An 18,132-nucleotide genomic window follows, 5' to 3' on the forward strand; every position below is an offset into this window, starting at 1 on the left:
TAGAAACATAGAAATTAAGTGCAGGAGTAGGCCATTCGGCCCTTCGAGCCTGCAACACCCATTCAATATGATCATGGCTGATCATCCAGCTCAGTATCCTGTACCTGCCTTCTCTCCATACCCCCTGATCCCTTTAGCCACAAGGGCCACATCTAACTCCCTCTTAAATATAGCCAATGAACTGGCCTCAACTACCTTCTGTGGCAGAGAATTCCAGAGACTCACCACTATCTGTGTGAAAATTGTTTTCCTCATCTCAGTACTAAAGGATTTCCCCTTTATCCTTAAACTGTGTCCCGCTTGTCCTGGATTTCCCCAACATCTGGAACAATCTTCCTGCATCAGACAAATGCAATTCAGGACTTTTCACTTCACAAGCAAACCAGAATGACAGTTAGTGAAGAATTTGAATAATCGCTGAGCGTTCTCTATGGCAACAATGTATTTGAGCATTGGGCATTATGACATCACACGATGGAACGTTCACCAGGGGGCTGGGGGGGCTGGGGCTGCTTTTATGGGTTAGAAGCCGGTTTCTTTTTGAAATATTGTGGTGGGGGGGGGGGGGGGTGTGAGGATTTGATTAAAAACGTGTACTTAAACACGACGAAATGTAATGAGGAGCGGATACTTAGAAAGAAAAGCGAAATCTCTACCGAAATGGAAAAGACGTCGGCGATTCTGCGTCCGGTTTCGGAGTTGCGGAGAATCAAAGGAAGAAACGCGGCCGGAAGCCGTACATGCAAATGGATCCATTCCGATTGGACGTCCGCGAGCATCGGGCATTGTGACATCGCACGGCGGGAACGAATCGAAAGGCAGGAAGGGATCCGTACTGCAGGCGGACGGATGGGTTTGAGTTTTATATATTAACTAGACCAAGTGCAGACCCGTTGGGTCTGCTCCCCCAATGGTGTGATTCCCCCAACCCAATATTCCACCATGCACCCGTCTCCTCCAATGGAACTGAAGCCGTTGCCAAATGTAAGTTTCCAGCACTCCCCTGCCTCCCTCAATTGCACCTTCCCTGCCTGCTGCAGCAGTGAAAAGTTCAGTGTTCCTGTCTTGCAACATTGTTTCGAAGTGTGTTGGAAGCTGATAGGAAGGAGCAGCCGTCAACGAATCAAAATGCAGGAAGGGATCCGTACTGCAGGCGGACGTCGGATGGATTTGAGTTTTATATATATATAGATAGATAGATAGAATAGATATACTCATTTCTAAGTGCATAATGTACTACCACGCATCTGAAAAGGTCAACAAACATATAAAGAAAAATACTGTTTTGCAAATTGGTAATACCTTTCTCAGCAAGTGAAACTCTGTAGTTTTCCAGAAAAACAACCTTCAACTTCTTGTTAATTACAGGGTCATTGTTCACTATATTTGCCACAGATGTGATAAGTTTAATAATCAATTTAGCCATATGATAGCCAGGAGCAGCCTAGGAGAAAAGAATGTTTGACCTTAAGAAAAGATTGGTAACATGTGAGCCATCACAAAGACCTTCTTGTTTTAACCAGAAACAGTTAACTTTGATTAATCCAATTACTGCCAAAGGTTGAGTCAAAAGTTACATTTGATTAATTTTTGTCTACTGCAGGTGATTTTTTTTTTTTTTCATTTTTTTTTTTTTTTTTTTTAGTTTTACAGTGAATTTTCTGCCAAAGGTTGAGTCAAAATGTGTACATTTTGTCTACAGCAGTGAATTTTCTGCTGATATCTGTATAATTATAGCATATATTTTAAATGCTGTTTGATATTTCCATGATGCGTACAGTTTGAATGATAGTTACATATTTTTTGAATAGAAATAAATTGAGTATTGAAATATTGAACTTTCACAAAATATGTGGTGATTAAAGCACATTCAAATTAATTAAGTAGCTTAAAGGATCTTGCAGTTTGAGAAGATTAAATCAGATGTGTTCATTTTATTGAAGACAGACACAAAGTACTGGAGAAACTCAGTGGGTCAGAAACGCAGCATCTCTAGAGAACATGGATGGATGATGTTTCGGGCCGGAACCCTTCTTCAAACCCAAAATACTGTATTCTGTATTATTGTTGAGTTAAGGTAACTACAGAGGCATGAGGGAGGAGCTGGCTAAAGTTGAATGGAAAGGGACCTTACCAGGAAGAACAGTGGAGCAGTAATGGAAGGAGTTTCTGGGATAATTTGGAAGACACAAGATCCTTTCATCCCAGAGGAAGAAAGACTCTAAGGGGAGAATTAGTCGACCATGGCTGACAAAGGGAGTCAAAGACACCAGAGAAATAAAAGAGAAGGCATATAATATATTTTGCAGATTACTAGGAAGCTAGAGGATTGGGAACGTTTTAAAAACCCAACAGAGGGCAACTAAAAAGTCAATGGGCGAAAAGATGAAATATGAAGGTCAGCAAGCCAATAATATAAAAGAGGATACCAAAAATGTCTTCAGATATATAAAGAGTAAAAGGGAGACAAGACATTGGACCTTGGGGAAATGACACTGGTGAAGTAGTGGGAATAAAAATGGTAGACAAATTTAATTAAAAAAAATTGTGTCAGTGTTCACAGCGGAAGACATCAGTAATGTGCCAGAAAATCAAGGGAGTCAGGGGGCAGAAATTAATGCTTTTACTAAAGAGAAAGTGCTTGGGAAGCTGAAAGATCTGAAGGTGGATAAGTCACCTGGACCAGATGGACTACACCCAAGGTTCTGAAAGAGGTAGCTTTAGAGATTGTGATGGTATTAGTAGTGATCTTCCAAGAATCACTAGAGTCAGGAGTGGTCGCAGAGGAATGGAAAATTGCAAATGTTATTCCACTGTTCAAGAAGCGAGCAAGGCAAGAGGGGAAACAATAGGCAATCTAGCCTGACTTCAGTAGTTGGTAAGATTTTATAGATCATTATTAAGGATGAGGTTTCCAAGTAATTAGAAGCACATGATAAAGTAGACCAAAGTCAGCATGGTTTTGTGAAGGAATGTTACCTGATAAATCAATTGGAGTTCTTTGAGGACATAAAAAACAGGATCGACAAAGGAGAGTCAGTGGATATTGTTTATCTGGATTTTCAGAAGGCCTTTGATAAAGTGCCGCATTTGAGGCTGCTCAACAAGATGAGAGCCCATGGTATTAGAGGGAATATATTAGCATGGATAGATAGTTGGCTGAATGACAGAAGGCAAAGTGTGGGAATTATGGGGACTTTTTTTGATTGGCTATCGATGACTAGTGATACTCCACAGGGGTTGGTGTTAGGTCCACTACTTTTCATATTGTAAATTATTTATTTAGATGATGGAATTGATGCCTTTATGGCTAAGTTTGCAGATGATACAAAGAATGGTGGAGGGGCAGGTAGAGGAAGCGGGGAGTCTACAGAAGGACTTGGAAAGGTTGGGAGAATGGGCAAAGAGGTGGCAGATGGAATACAGCATAGCATAGTGTGCAGTCATGCACTTTGGTGTAAAGGCATAGACTATTTTCTAAATGTGGAGAGGATTCCGAAATCAGAGTTGCAAAGGGATTTGGGAGTGCTGGTGCATAACTCCCAGAAAGTTAATTTGCAGGCTGCAGATTGCAAATGAAACATTAGCATCCCTTTTGAGGGGACTAGAATATAAAAGCAGGGTAGTAATGCTGAGGCTTTATAAAGCACTGATCATACCACATTTCGAGGATTGTAGAGCCATTGAGTCCATGTTGACCACCCCGTACACCAACACGATCCTACACACTCAGGGCAATTTACAATTTTACCAAAGCCAAATTAACCTACAAACCCATATGTCTTTGGAATGTGAGAGAAAACCGGAGCACTTGGAGAAAACCAGGATGAATGTGCAAACTCCACACAAACAGCCCCCAAAGTCAGGAATTAATCAGGATCTCAGGCGCTGTGAGGCCATAGGTCTCAGCTGCGCCACTGTGCGGACAGATGCCAATACTAGTAAGAGTGACTAATATGTATAAATTATAAAAATGTATACAGTTTTTGTCCGGCTTTGTTTTGCATATTTTTCATTTTGCATAAACTTTATTTTTTTAATTTAAAAAAAGTTGGCATAGGAATAAATCTTGGCCAAAAAAAGTAAAAGAATATCCATGATTTTATCCAAATCATGTCTTTTATTTCCTAATTAGTTTAATATTTTGTTTGGAATACAGGTTGCCCACGGTACAAATCTTCCACAAGCACTGCTCACAATTTGAAACTGTGCATGGAATTTGGCAAAATACTGCAATCCATATCAGTATTTGGTTGTAATGGGAAAGATGACGTGATGATTGCTGCAGATAGATAAAGGAAATAAATCTTACCTTACCCCCAATCATAACAGTTCTTGCAACAAACGACGTGTTTGGGTTCTTCCTAATTCCTTACACAAGATATAAACAAATACAAATAGAAATCTGTCACTGTTAAATTTAAGATTTGCATTTAAGTGTGTAGGTTTCATTCAAAACAAATATCTGGTAATTTTCATACAATAAAATTATGCACACAGAAATTTTGTAATGTTCTTGCATTCTTAATAATGTAGCAACCAATATAGTTCACTTTTAGTTTTCACAATCTATATTGGAAATAAATATTTTCAATTCATTTTGTATCTAAAAATTGAAAATAGAGAATGAAATTCATTGCAATATTTTTAACAGAACCAATCAAATTACGTTTTTTCTTATACTGTAGGAAAAACATTTAAAGGCAGGAGGAAATTTGCAATAACGTGGATGATCTTTTCACAAAGATATATCGCAAGTATAAACAATCCTCCTGAAAATCGAATAATATCAATGTGATTTCTACATTGTTCATGAAATAATGTATTTTAAGTACGGATTCCATACTGACATCACAATAAAATAATTGATATTAAAACTTTGTTTTCTGATTTCATACTCACGATTGTACATGACAATGATATAAAGGCAATTCATGAGCTGCCGTTTGTACTCATGGATTCGTTTCACATGAACATCAAACATAGACGTTACATCGATTGAGATCCCATAGTCTTTTTCCAGCATGGTAGCAAGTTTGATTTTATTTCTCTATTAACAGGACAAAAATGAGAAACGTTGCTATATACACAATAACTAGTTTTCAAGAATGCAGAATTTGCATCATTTAAATATCTCTACCATTTTCACCGTCATAATCTCCTCAATGAATTGACCATCATTTACGAAGGCATGCAGTTTCTGTAGCTGGTCCAGTTCTTTAATGAAGCCCACTCCTATTTTCTATAACACATTAAAGGGCATTAATATTCTTATTCTACAGTTTAAATAAATTCACAATTCTCCTGGTTTTATATAAGATACAATATGAATTCAAAATAGTTCTGTTCTTATATACTGGACTGCTATGCCAAGACTTTCATTTAAGCAAAACAGAGGAAATATTAAGCGGATAATTTGCAATATAAAAAAATTATCAAAGCTACAAATCACAAAAATAAATTGTTCCTGAGACTGAAATTTAGGTATGAGCATGATATCAAACAGATACACAACATTAACCATATAACAATTACAGCACGGAAACAGGCCATCTCGGCCCTTCTAGCCCGTGCCGAACACGTATTCTCCCCTAATCCCATCTACCTGCACTTAGACCATAACCCTCCATTCCTTTCTCGTCCATATAACTATCCAATTTATTTTTAAATGATAAAATCGAACCTGCCTCCACCACCTTCACTGGAAGCTCATTCCACACAGCTACCACTCTCTGAGTAAAGAAGTTCCCCCTCATGTTACCCCTAAACCTCTGTCCCTTAATTCTCAAGTCATGTCCTCTTGTTTGAATCTTCCCTACTCTTAGTGGGAAAAGCTTATCCACTCTGTCTAGCCCTCTCATCATTTTAAAGACCTCTATCAAGTCCCCCCTTAACCTTCTGCGCTCCAAAGAATAAAGACCTATTTGAATAAAGACTCAGTTTGAAGAAGGGTCTCGACCCGAAAAGTCACCCATTCCACCTATCTGATGTAAGATAGAGATGCTGATTGTCCCGCTGTTATTCCAGCATTTTGAGTCCACTTTTGGTTTAAACCAGCATCTGTAGTTCCTTCCTATACATACAACAATCTTTAATGGTAATGTTTTGTTAGCTGGATTCCTCACAAATATATTGAATATTGGTTATTCTTTAAAATCTATATTACTAAAAGTCTGATCATGATCACTTCCTGTTGTTCTGTATATTGATTTTAGAAAAAACGCTGCCGCTTATGGCTGTGATTTTTGGCCATCTTACTCAGAGTCCCCCTTCGCTGACAAGAGGATTCTTCCCATCGATGAAAAATAAGAGTTATTAGTGTTTAAAAAATGTTGAGGTTCTCTCTCCTGTTGGCCACGCCCCATCCCGAGGGACAATAAAACCCGGAAGTGTTGAGTGTGTCAGTCAGTCTCTGCAAGACGGGGGAGAGGGTCACGTCTCTCAGTCTGAGCTGTGAATAACACTGAACACATGTCTACTAAACTGTGAGTGTGGTTTTACTGACCTTGAGTGCCCTTATGTGGTTTGAAAATGAAAATGTGGTTGGTTTGAAAAAGCACAGCAAATTGTTGTTGGTGGTGGTTGGTTTGAAATAAAGCACAGCAAATGGTTGTTGGTGGTGGTTGGTTTGAAATAAAGCACAGCAAATGGTTGTTGGTGGTGGTTGGTTTGAGATGAAGCACACCAAATGATTGTTGGTGGCGGTTGGTTTTGAGATGAAGCACAGCAAATGGTTGGTGGTGGCGGTTGGTTTCAAATAAAGCACGGCAAATGGTTGGTTGTGGCGGTTGGTTTGAAATAAAGCACAGCAAATGGTTGTTGGTGGTGGTTGGTTTGAAATAAAGCACAGCAAATGGTTGGTGGTGGCGGTTGGTTTGAAATAAAGCACATGATTAAAAGTGTAAACTTGACAACTTCCTGTTTGCACTGTATATTGATTTTAGATAAAACGCTACCACTTACGGCTGTGATTTTTGGCCATCTTACTCAGTTTCCCTCCGCTCAGCAAAGGCAGAGGATTCTTCCCATCAATGTAAAATAATAGTGTTATTCGTATTTAAAAAATGTTGAGAAACTCTCTCCTGTCAATCACAGCATGGCGGCCACGCCCCTTCTGGTGGGATGGGGGAGGGATTATAAAACCCAGAAGTGTGGATGTGGCTCAGTCTCTGCAAGATGAGGGAGGGAGAGGTCACGACTCTGTCAAAAAAATGTCTGCTTGTTTTAAAGAAAGCCAAAAAAAGTGTCTATTGGTTCTAAAGCTTTCAAAAAAATGCCTATTGTTCTAAAGTTTGCAAAAAGTGTCTCTATTGGTTCTAAATCTTGCAAAAAAATGACTATTGGTTCTAAAATGGTTCATACTAGTGCTCCAGAAAGCCCCATTCCCCTCCCTGGTTGGCTTGGCTTGGGTGTGTCTTGAAATTGAAAGGCATTACTTACTGCAAATGGTGGCATGAAGTTGAAAGGCACTACTTAATGAAAATGGTGGCTTGGGAGCTTTGGCAAAGTTGAAAGGCACTATTACTGCAAATGGTGGCTTGGTTGCTTTGGCTTGAAGTTGAAAGGCACTATTACTGCAAATGGTGGCTTGGGAGCTTTGACTTGAAGTTGAAAGGCACTACTTACTGCAAATTGTGGCTTGAAGTTGAAAGGCACTACTTCCTGCAAATGATGGCTTGGGTGTGGCTTGAAGTTGAAAGGCACTACTTACTGCAAATGGGGGGCGTGGGTGCATTGGCTTGAAGTTGAAAGGCACTATTACTGCAAATTGTGGCTTGGTTGCTTTGGCTTGAAGTTGAAAGGTACTATTACTGCAAATGGTGACTTGGTTGTGGCTTGAAGTTGAAATACACCACGCTGCATATGGTGGCTCGGGAGCTTTGAAGTTGAAAGGCACTACTTACTGCAAATGATGGCTTGGGTGTGGCTTGAAGTTGAAAGACACCACTTACTGCAAATGGTGGCATGAAGTTGAGAGGCACTACTTACTGCAAACGGTGGCTTGGGAGCTTTGACTTGAAGTTGAAAGGCACTACTTACTGCAAATGGTGGCTTGGGAGCTTTGGCTTGAAGTGGAAAGGCACTATTACCGTGAATGGTGGGCTTGGTAGCTTTGGCTTGATGGTGAAAGGCACTACTTACTGCAAATGGTAGCTTGGGTGTGGCTTGAAGTTGAAAGACACCACTTACTGCAAATTATGGCTTGGGTGTAGCTTGAAGTTGAAAGACACCACACTGCAAATGGTGGCTCGGGAGCTTTGAAGTTGAAAGGCACTACTTACTGCAAATGATGTCTTGGGTGTGGCTTGAAGTTGAAAGACACCACTTACTGCAAATGGTGGCATGAAGTTGAAAGGCACTAACTGCAAATGATGGCTTGGGTGTGGCTTGAAGTTGAAAGGCACTACTTACTGTAGATGGTGGCTTGGGTGCAATGGCTTGAAGTTAAAATGCATTACTTACTGCAAATGGGGGGCGTGGGTGCATTGGCTTGAAGTTGAAAGGCACTACTTACTGCAAATGGTGGCTTGGGTGCTTTGGCATTAAGTTGAAATACACTACTTACTGCAAATTGTAGCTTGGGTGCTTTGGCATTATGTTGAAAGGCACTGCAAATGGTGGCTTGAAGTTGAAAGGCACTACTTACTGCAAATGGTGGCTTGGATGCAATGGCTTGAAGTTAAAATGCACTACTTACTGCAAATGGTGGCTTGGATGCAATGGCTTGAAGTTAAAAGGCATTACTTACTGCAAATGGTGGCTTGGGTGCATTGGCTTGAAGTTGAAAGGCACCACTTACTGCAAATGGTGGAATGAAGTTGAAATGCACTACTTACTGCAAATGGTGGCGTGGGTGCATTGGCTTGAAGTTGAAAGGCACTACTGTAAATGCACTTACTTCCTGTTTGCACTGTATATTGATTTTAGATAAAACGCTACCACTTACGGCTGTGATTTTTGGCCATGTTACTCAGTACCCCCCTCCACTGAGCAGGTGCAGAGGATTCTTCCCATCAATGAAAAATAAAAGTGTTATTAGTTTTTTTTTTAAATGTTGAGAATCTCTCTCCTGTCAATCACTCCATGAAAGCCACACCTTTTCCGGTGTGGTGGGGGAGGGGTTATAAAACCCGGAAATGTGGGTGTGGCTCAGTCTCTGCAAGATGGAGGAGGGAGAGGTCACGCCTCGCTGTCTTTAGTAGCTTTGCACCCTACTTCAAATGGTATGAAACTGCACTTGAATTTGGTGGCCTTGCACCCTGCTAGAAGTGGTAAGAAACTGCACTTGAATTTGGTGGCCTTATACCCTGCTTGAAATAGAATTTCAAGGATTAGCCGTGAGTCAACTACCAGCCCACCAGCCGTGAGTGAGTTGCCAGCACAACAGGCTTGATTGACTGAGACGCCAGCCCAAGAATCCATTTGGCGCACAATTTGCATACTAGCCCTCTGGAAACCAGTCCCTTCAGCCCACAACACCCATACTAGCGCTCCTAGTAGTCATGTTTAGTATTTTGTTGCATGTCCTTTGCATGCAATGACTGCTCGAAGTCTGTGATTTATGGACAGCACCAGTTGCTGGGCATCTTCACTGGTGATGCTCTACAAGGCCTGTATTGCAGCCATCTTGAGCTTATGCTTGTTTTGGGGGCTAGTCTACTTCAGTTTCCTCTTCATTACAAAAAGGCATGCTCAATTGGGTTCAGATCAGGTGATTAACTTGGCCACTCAAGAAGTGATCGTTTTTTAGCTTTGATAAACACCTTTGTTGCTTTAGCAGTATGTTTGAGATGATTGTCTTGCTGGAATGAACCATCTGCCAATGAGTTTTGATGCATTTGTTTGAACTTGAGCAGATAGGATGTTTCTGTACACTTCAGAATTCATTATGCTACTATCATCAATAAAGATAAGTGATCCAGTACCTTCAGCAGCTATACATGCCCAGGCCATAACACCCCATCACTTTGTTTCACAGATGAGTTGGTATGCTTTAGATCTTGGGCAGTTCCTTCTCTCCTCCATACTTGGCTCTTGCCATCACTCTGATATGTTAATCTTCATCTCATCTGTCCACAAGAACTTTTTCCAGAACTGTGGTTGCTCTTTTAAGTACTTCTTGGTAAACTGTAACCTGACCATCCTATTTTTGCAGCTAACCAGTGGTTTGCATCTAGCAGTGTAGCCTCTGTATTTCTGTTCATAAAGTTTTCTGTGGACAGTGGCCATTGACAAAATCACACCTGACTCATGAAGAATGTTTCTGATCGATCAGACAGGTGTTTGGAAATGTTTCTTTATTATAGAGAATTCTTCTGTCATCAGCTGTGGAGGTCTTCCTTGGCCTGCCTGTCCCTTTGCGATTGGTTAGCTCACCAGTGCTCTCTTAATGATGTTCCAAACAGTTGATTTTGGTAAGCCTAAGGTTTGGTTGATGTCTCTAACAGTGTTTTTTTCTTGTTTCTCAGTCTCATAATGGCTTTTTTGACTTTCATTGGGACGACTTTGGTCCCCATGTTGATAAACAGCAATAAATGTTTCCAAAGGTGATGGAAAGACTGGAGGAAAGATTAGGTGCTGAGAGCTCTCTTATACCTGCAATAAGGAGGCAATTAAACACACCTGAGCAATTGTAAACACCTGTGAAGCCATGTGTCCCAAACATTATGGTGCCCTGAAATGGGAGGGCTATGTATAAACCAAAGATCATAGAGCGGAGCAAGATGGTCCACTCCTTCAAAATCCAATGGACTAACGTGTAGTAGGGAACGGAGCGGGACGTCTGCCATTTTATCAAACCCGACCCGACTTCTGTGGACTGTGTAATCAGCAAAGATCATAGAGTGGAGTCGGGTAGGGTTGGTTTCTTTATTTGAAAATAGAAACGAGGAAAACTATTAAGGGGATGATTTGGTATGGTAATTGAAAAGTTCCTTAAATACTAACTTAGAATGGAATCGGAGCATGCAACAATTATTTTTTTTGAGCAGGACGGATGGGAGCTTTGGCTTACAGCCCAGGATGGAATTAAGTTTAGCAAATGTTTGCTTGCTGTCAGAGCAATATTTCAATGACCTGCCTTATCTGCAATTCAACCATTAAAAATGGCATGAAGGAGAGGGAATGCTTAGGAAGGAACTGCAGGTGCTGGTTTAAACTGAAGGTAGTCGAGTTCCTTCTTCAGACTGAAAGTCCTTTTCCCGTGACTTTCAGTCTGAAGGGTCTCGATCCAAAACGTCACCCATTCCTTCTCTCCAGAGATGCTGCCTATCCATATAACCATATAACAATTACAGCACGGAAACAGGCCATCTCGGCCCTACAAGTCCATGCCGAAAAATTATTTTCCCTTAGCCCCACCTGCCTGCACTCATACCATAACCCTCCATTCCCTTCTCATCCATATGCCTATCCAATTTATTTTTAAATGATATCAACGAACCTGCCTCCACCATTTCCACTGGAAGCTCATTCCACACCGTTACCACTCTGAGTAAAGACGTTCCCCCTCATGTTACCCCTAAACTTCTGTCCCTTAATTCTGAAGTCATGTCCCCTTGTTTGAATCTTCCCTACTCTCAGTGGGAAAAGCTTATCCACGTCAACTCTGTCTATCCCTCTCATCATTTTAAAGACCTCTATCAAGTCCCCCCCTTAACCTTCCGCGCTCCAGAGAATAAAGACCTAACTTATTCAACCTTTCTCTGCAACTTATTTGTTGAAACCCAGGCAACATTCTAGTAAATCTCCTCTGTACTCTCTCTATTTTGTTGACATCATTCCAATAATTGGGCGACCAAAATTGTACACCATACTCCTGATTTGGTCTCACCAATGCCTTGTACAATTTTAACATTACATCCCAGCTTCTATACTCATAGAGCTCATCCAGCTGAGTTACTCCAGCATTTTGTGTCTATCTTCAGTTTAAACCAGCATCTGCAGTCCCTTCTAATACACACATCAGTCTGTCCAGTCAAGGGTACAATTGGCGATTGAAATACAACAGCGAGTGTTCGAGCAAAGATCACAGAGCGGAGCTGATCTTTCTGTTCAAGGATGATTAATGCACCTGGCTCCAGTTTATGTACTTAACTTCATCCCGCGTTGAAACCGATCCTGGGATGTATTAATCACCAGTATGTGGCGGTCCCTGGGGGGTAGGCCATTCCTTGGATCATCCCCCTCGACGATTGAGGGACAGGGGCGTAGGTCTGCCACGGGGTTTACCGGTTGACTCCCCAGGGGTAGAGATAAGAGTGTCGGTGTGTGTTCTTGAACTGTGGTAATTAAAAAGCTTCTTTTGAATCCGCCTGGCGTCCGGTCTTTTCATGACCTTGACCAGGCCACTACACTGGTGACCCCGACTTCGTTCATCACGCGTCGTGATGGATAATAACGCTGTTGCGCTGAAGCTCCCAACACTATGGACTGAAGAACCCGAAACCTGGTTCCAGCAGGCAGAAGCCCAGTTTGCTGCGCGAGGTATCACGCAGGATGAGACCAAGTACTTTTACGTGGTTGGCTCGCTTGACCAACTGACCGCGAGGCGGGTTAAGCCTTTCCTCAGGGCCCCCCCGGTAACAAACAAATATACTGGCCTTAAAGCATTTCTCATCAGGAGGTTTGGCCTGGGTGATGCCCAGCGGGCAGCTCGCATTTTCAGAATGGACGGCCTGGGCGACCTCCTGGAAGACATGCTCACCCTAATGGGGGACCATGAGCCGTGCTTTCTTTAAATATGCCTACCTGCAGCAGCTGCCTCTCGACATTCGCATGCAGCTCGCCAGGGATCCGTTTACCGACATGCTGGCGCTGGGTGAACATGCCGACGAGCTGTGGAATTCTCGCCATCGCAACCTGGAAGCAGTGGACGTCCTTCCCGAGGCGTTTGGAGACTCAGAGCAGGTCGGGACCGCTATCCACCGCGTCTCCACTGCTCCCGGTCGGCCCCCGCGGCAAAATCCGGCGGCCATTACGCATTCAGCAGCAGGCACGTCCTTCCAGCACGGCCAGCCTGCAGTTCAAACCAATGCCAGCAGAGGTCGCTGGCGTTCAAACCAGCCAAATCGGCTTGCAGTTTCACCAGATGCCAGCGGAGGTCGCTGGCGCTCAAACCAGCCTGCAGTTCAACCAGACGCCAGCAAAGCAGGTTGGTGTTATTATCATCGCCGCTGGGGAGCTGAAGCCAGGCTTTGTCACCCACCCTGTTCGTTCTCGGGAAACTAAAGGGCCGGTCGTCAGCGATTCCTTCGGCGGCCAGCACGATTCATCGCGTTTTCGCTTGGGATCGCCGCAGTGGGGGACGTTTCCTCGTCAACACGGGTGCGGAAGTGAGTGTTCTGCCTCCCTCCATCACTGACATCCGGGCGGGCAAACAAGGCCCCCTCCTCACCGCGGCAAACGGGAGTGCTATTCGCACCTACGGGTTTCGCACCATTCCCCTCAACTTTGGCCGCAACTCGTTTTCGTGGAGGTTCGTCATTGCAGACGTTTCCCAGCCGCTGCTGGGCGCCGGCTTCCTTAGAGCCTATTCACTGCTCGTGGATGTCAAGCGGCGGCGCCTGATGCACTCTGTCACGCTGGAGCCAGTCTTCCTCCGTACTGGTGATCCTGTAGTACGCCCTGATGGCCCCCTGTCATCCGTGGATGCGACTTTCGCGCGTATCCTGGCAGATTTTCCTGGCATTCTCGAACCCCACTTCCACTCCTCCACCCCGAAGCACGGGGTGGAGCACCATATCCCCACTACTGGCCCGCCTGTGCACGCCCGGGCACGTCGTCTCGCCCCAGACAAGCTCCGTCTAGCTCGGGAGGAGTTCCGCCAGATGGAGGCGTTGGGCATCGTGCGTCCCTCCGATAGCCCATGGGCCTCACCGCTCCACATGGTCCCTAAGAAGGACGGGGGCTGGCGCCCGTGTGGCGATTACCGGCGCCTGAATGATGCGACTGTCGCCGACAGGTATCCGGTCCCGCACATTCAGTGTTTCAATGCCCATCTGGCTGGGGCATCCGTATTTTCCAAGGTGGACCTCGTGCGAGGGTACAATCAAATTCCAGTCCGCCCCGACGATATCCCGAAGACGGCCATTATCACACCATTTGGTCTTTTCGAATTTGTGCGGATGCCGTTTGGGTTGAAGAACGCCGCGCAGGCCTTTCAGCGGCTTATGGACTGCGTGTGCCGCGGATTGGACTTTGTTTTTGTGTACCTGGACGACATACTTGTGGCCAGTCGCTCGCGGCAGGAGCACTGCACCCACCTCCGTCAACTGTGTCAGCGCCTCAGCGATTTCGGTTTAACTATAAACGCGTCCAAGTGCTGTTTCGGGGTGACGGCTATCAACTTCCTCGGCCACCGCGTGACTGAACAAGGGGTGGTGCCTCTGCCGACCAGGGTGGACGCTATTCGCAGGTTCCCCCGTCCGACCACAGTTAGGGGCCTGCAGGAATTCGTGGGAATGGTCACTTTCTATCACCGCTTCCTGCCCTCAGCGGCTGCGATCATGCGTCCGCTTTTCAACCTAATTGCTGGTCATCGCAGGGAGGTTGATTGGTCCGTGGAAGCAACAGCGGCATTTGAGAGGGCTAAGCAGGCACTGGCTGAGGCCACAATGCTCGTCCACCCACGAGAGGATGCCACGACCGCCTTGACGGTGGATGCTTCGGAGATTGCGGTTGGGGCAGTGTTAGAGCAGCTCATTGAAGGTTGCTGGCGGCCACTTGCCTTCTTCAGCAGGCATCTCAGTGGACCACAGCGTCGTTACAGCGCCTTCGACCGTGATCTCCTTGCCCTATATCTCGCTGTACGCCATTTCCGCTATTTTCTGGAGGGGAGACCACTTACTGCATTCACGGACCACAAGCCACTAACCTTCGCGTTCGCCAAGGTATCAGACCCGTGGTCTGCCCGGCAGCAGAGGCAGTTGGCGTATGTGTCCGAGTACACCACCTCCATCCGGTTCGTTGAGGGCAAATTTAACAGGGTGGCCGATGCCTTATCAAGACCTGCAGTCCACACAGTTCTCCAAGTCGGTGAGGGGATCAACTATTCCGACCTGGCAGCTGCTCAGCTGGTCGACGAGGAAATGGCTGCCTATCGTACAGCAGTTTCGGGCCTGCAGTTGGAGAACGTTGTCTGTGGTCCTGGGGGTACCACGCTGTTGTGCGATGTCTCCTCTGGAGTTCCGCGACCCATCGTCCCGATCGCCTGGCGGCGCAGGGTGTTTGAGGTGCTCCATGGCCTTGCGCATGCCTCCATCAGGGCAACAACGGCCCTGGTAGCCTCCCGCTTTATGTGGCACGGGCTGCGGAAGGAGGTTGGACATTGGGCGCGCACTTGCATCCCATGCCAGACCGCCAAGGTGCAACGACTCATGCACGCGCCATTGCAGGAGTTCCCCATTCCTCATAAACGTTTCTACCACATTCACGTGGACATCGTGGGGCCGCTGCCGTCGTCCCAGGGCATGACGTATATATTTACCGTTGTGGACCGCTTCACGCGGTGGCCTGAAGCCATTCCGCTACAGAATTCCACCACAACTACCTGTGCTCGAGCATTGTTGGCGCACTGGATCGCCCGGTTCGGGGTTCCACTGGACATAACATCCGTTCACGTCAGAGCTGTGGTCGGCCATGGCACGCCTCCTGGGTGTTCGTCTGCACCACACGACAGCGTACCACCCGCAGTCGAACGGCCTAGTGGAACGGTTTCACCGACAGCTTAAGGGTGCCCTAAGGGCGCGGCTCACTGACCCAGATTGGGTAGACGCTCTACCGTGGGTTTTGCTGGGGATACGCACCGCACCCAAGGAGGACTTGGCCTCCTCCTCCGCTGAGTTGGTGTATGGGTCTCTGTTAACGGTGCCTGGGGAGTTCATCCCGCCGGCACGTGGCCAGGTGGAGCAGCCTTCAGAAGCTCTGCACGTCTTCGGCAGACGGTGGGCAAGCTGGCGCCGGTGCCCACTTCTTGTCATGGGTCCTTTTGTCCGCACGTTCCCTCCCTCTGGAGGACTGCCAGTTTGTTTTTCTGCGCAGGGATGCACATCGGACACCTCTACAGTGGCCGTACGAAGGCCCCTCCCGGGTCTTGGAACAGGGCTCGTCGACGTTCGTCCTGGACATGGGGGGTCGGCGGGAGACTGTTTCAGTTGCGCGGTTGAAGCCAGCACATATCGATATCGATCGGCCGGCGCTGGTAGCACTGCCCCGTAAGCGAGGGCGGCCTCTGTCTAGGGTACCTCCTCCTTTGGTTACTTCGTACCCTGCACTTGTTGATCAGGCGCCTGTTCCGGGTCCGAGCGTAGTGTGCACCCGGTCTGGCCGTCGTGTACGCCGTCCTGTCCGTTTCATACCTCGGGTACTTGGGGGGGGGGGGTCCTGTGGCAGTCCCTGGGGGGTAGGCCATTCCTTGGATCATCCCCCTCGACGATTGAGGGACAGGGGCATAGGTCTGCCACGGGGTTTACCGGTCGACTCCCCAGGGGTAGAGATAAGAGTATCGGTGTGTGTTCTTGAACTGTGGTAATTAAAAAGCTTCTTTTGAATCCGCCTGGCGTCCGGTCTTTTCCTGACCTTGACCAGGCCACTACAAGTAAATACATGCTTCATTCCCCTCTTTTCATTACATGTATGATAGTTTCTAAAATCCGCACACACAATGCTTTGGGGCCCATTTGAATGGGTGAAAAATACAGCGATTCCGAATCTCGCTGCACTTAGCCCAGCACAGTTATTTTCTTTACTCGTTTCAACGCGCATAAAAGCAAATGACAATACAACATGAAGATTCTTGCCACAAACAACCAAAAAAGCTTGTAATGATTAGCATTTTATTAACATTTCGCCTTTTCATTTTGGATTGAATAAATAAAAGTGATAGACGTTTACACGGAAATCGAAATATTATTTTTATTATGCATAGCATTTTGGAGATTTGTAGAGAAATGGAACACATAATGTTGAGGCACCTTTACTGTAATCCAATATTTAAAATGCGTGCATTTTAAAATCTAAATATTTCTTTGCTGTAAAATAAATAGTTACACATGGTCATAGCTGGTTACCCTATATTCTGCTAATTTGTATTCATATATATTTTTTAAAAACCGCGTAAATTATAAATTTCAGGAACAACATGCCTTTAAAAGAGCTTACTTCAGTTGTGATTAGTTAACGGTGTAAACCATTTGAAATAGAAACTAATTATATTTTCCCAAAACAAAAATCGAGGTAAAATGACCTGAGTGTATATATTCCTAATTTACAATCAAGAAACTGCATCAATAGACATTGGATTATAATTTGATTTTAGACTCCCAATACGATCCATTAGGAACCGCGGCAGTTCTGTGTGCGGCACGCACGTGGGCAAATGAAATGCATCGGTCTTTAGCGATTCAGAACTCTTCTGCATTGCAACAATTTCATACATATTGAGCTAGGAGCTGGAGCTAGCTTCTGCAGTTTTCGAGTACGACACAATTATAAGTAATCAAAAGAAAATTCATGAACCTTAACACCTGGATGAGAAACATCGCCCATTCATTCTCTCCAGAGATGCTGCCTAGCCCGACCCCTGAGTTACTCCAGCTTTTTGTGTCTATCTTCGGTGTAAACCATAGATCATGCAGCGGAGCAAGATAGTCCACTCCAAAGATCATAGAGTGGACGCCATGACCAAAGATCATAGATTGGAGCGGAGACGGAAGCCGGTTACGGAAATGGCGCTGAGGATTAACCATGACCTACTACGGCATTTTCGACGAGTGGACTATCTTGCTCCGCTCTATGATCTTTGGTAAACAGTTGTAATTTCTACATGGTGAAACCAAAATGTATAAAAATGGCCTTAAAAAGAATATGACAAAGTGCACTTTAGCCACATTTGATTTTTTTTCTATTACAAATCTCAAATTATGGAGTACAGTGGCAAAAAATTAAATGATGGATGTTTGTCCCAAACATTAAGGTGGGTACCGTATTTCTGCTGACTTTGGTACTAAGCCACCAGTTCCCCGAAGTAACTGTTCAGCCACTCTCCAAATGTTTCAGTTAATTTTGACCTTACAAGCTCGGGTAAATTGTAGGCTGTTAACTACAATGGTTTGCAAATGCAATTCAACCAAG

The 18,132-nt window shown here is 45.0% G+C and overlaps 1 protein-coding gene across 2 annotated transcripts in view; it reads right to left on the reverse strand.

Annotated features, from left to right (window-relative positions):
* LOC129700153 (glycogen phosphorylase, liver form-like) overlaps positions 1 to 18,132 on the reverse strand; it is a 130,368-nt gene that overhangs the window by 23,273 nt on the left and 88,963 nt on the right. For both annotated transcript variants that reach the window (XM_055640390.1, XM_055640391.1), the window contains 4 exons: positions 5,141 to 5,242; positions 4,903 to 5,050; positions 4,313 to 4,371; positions 1,303 to 1,444 (listed from right to left, as the gene is read on the reverse strand). In XM_055640390.1, coding sequence (XP_055496365.1) covers positions 1,303 to 1,444; positions 4,313 to 4,371; positions 4,903 to 5,050; positions 5,141 to 5,242 — 451 coding nt within the window. The remainder of the gene's footprint in view (positions 1 to 1,302; positions 1,445 to 4,312; positions 4,372 to 4,902; positions 5,051 to 5,140; positions 5,243 to 18,132) is intronic.

This window comes from Leucoraja erinacea, chromosome 9 (assembly GCF_028641065.1).
Source record: "Leucoraja erinacea ecotype New England chromosome 9, Leri_hhj_1, whole genome shotgun sequence".
Lineage (NCBI taxonomy): Eukaryota > Metazoa > Chordata > Chondrichthyes > Rajiformes > Rajidae > Leucoraja > Leucoraja erinaceus.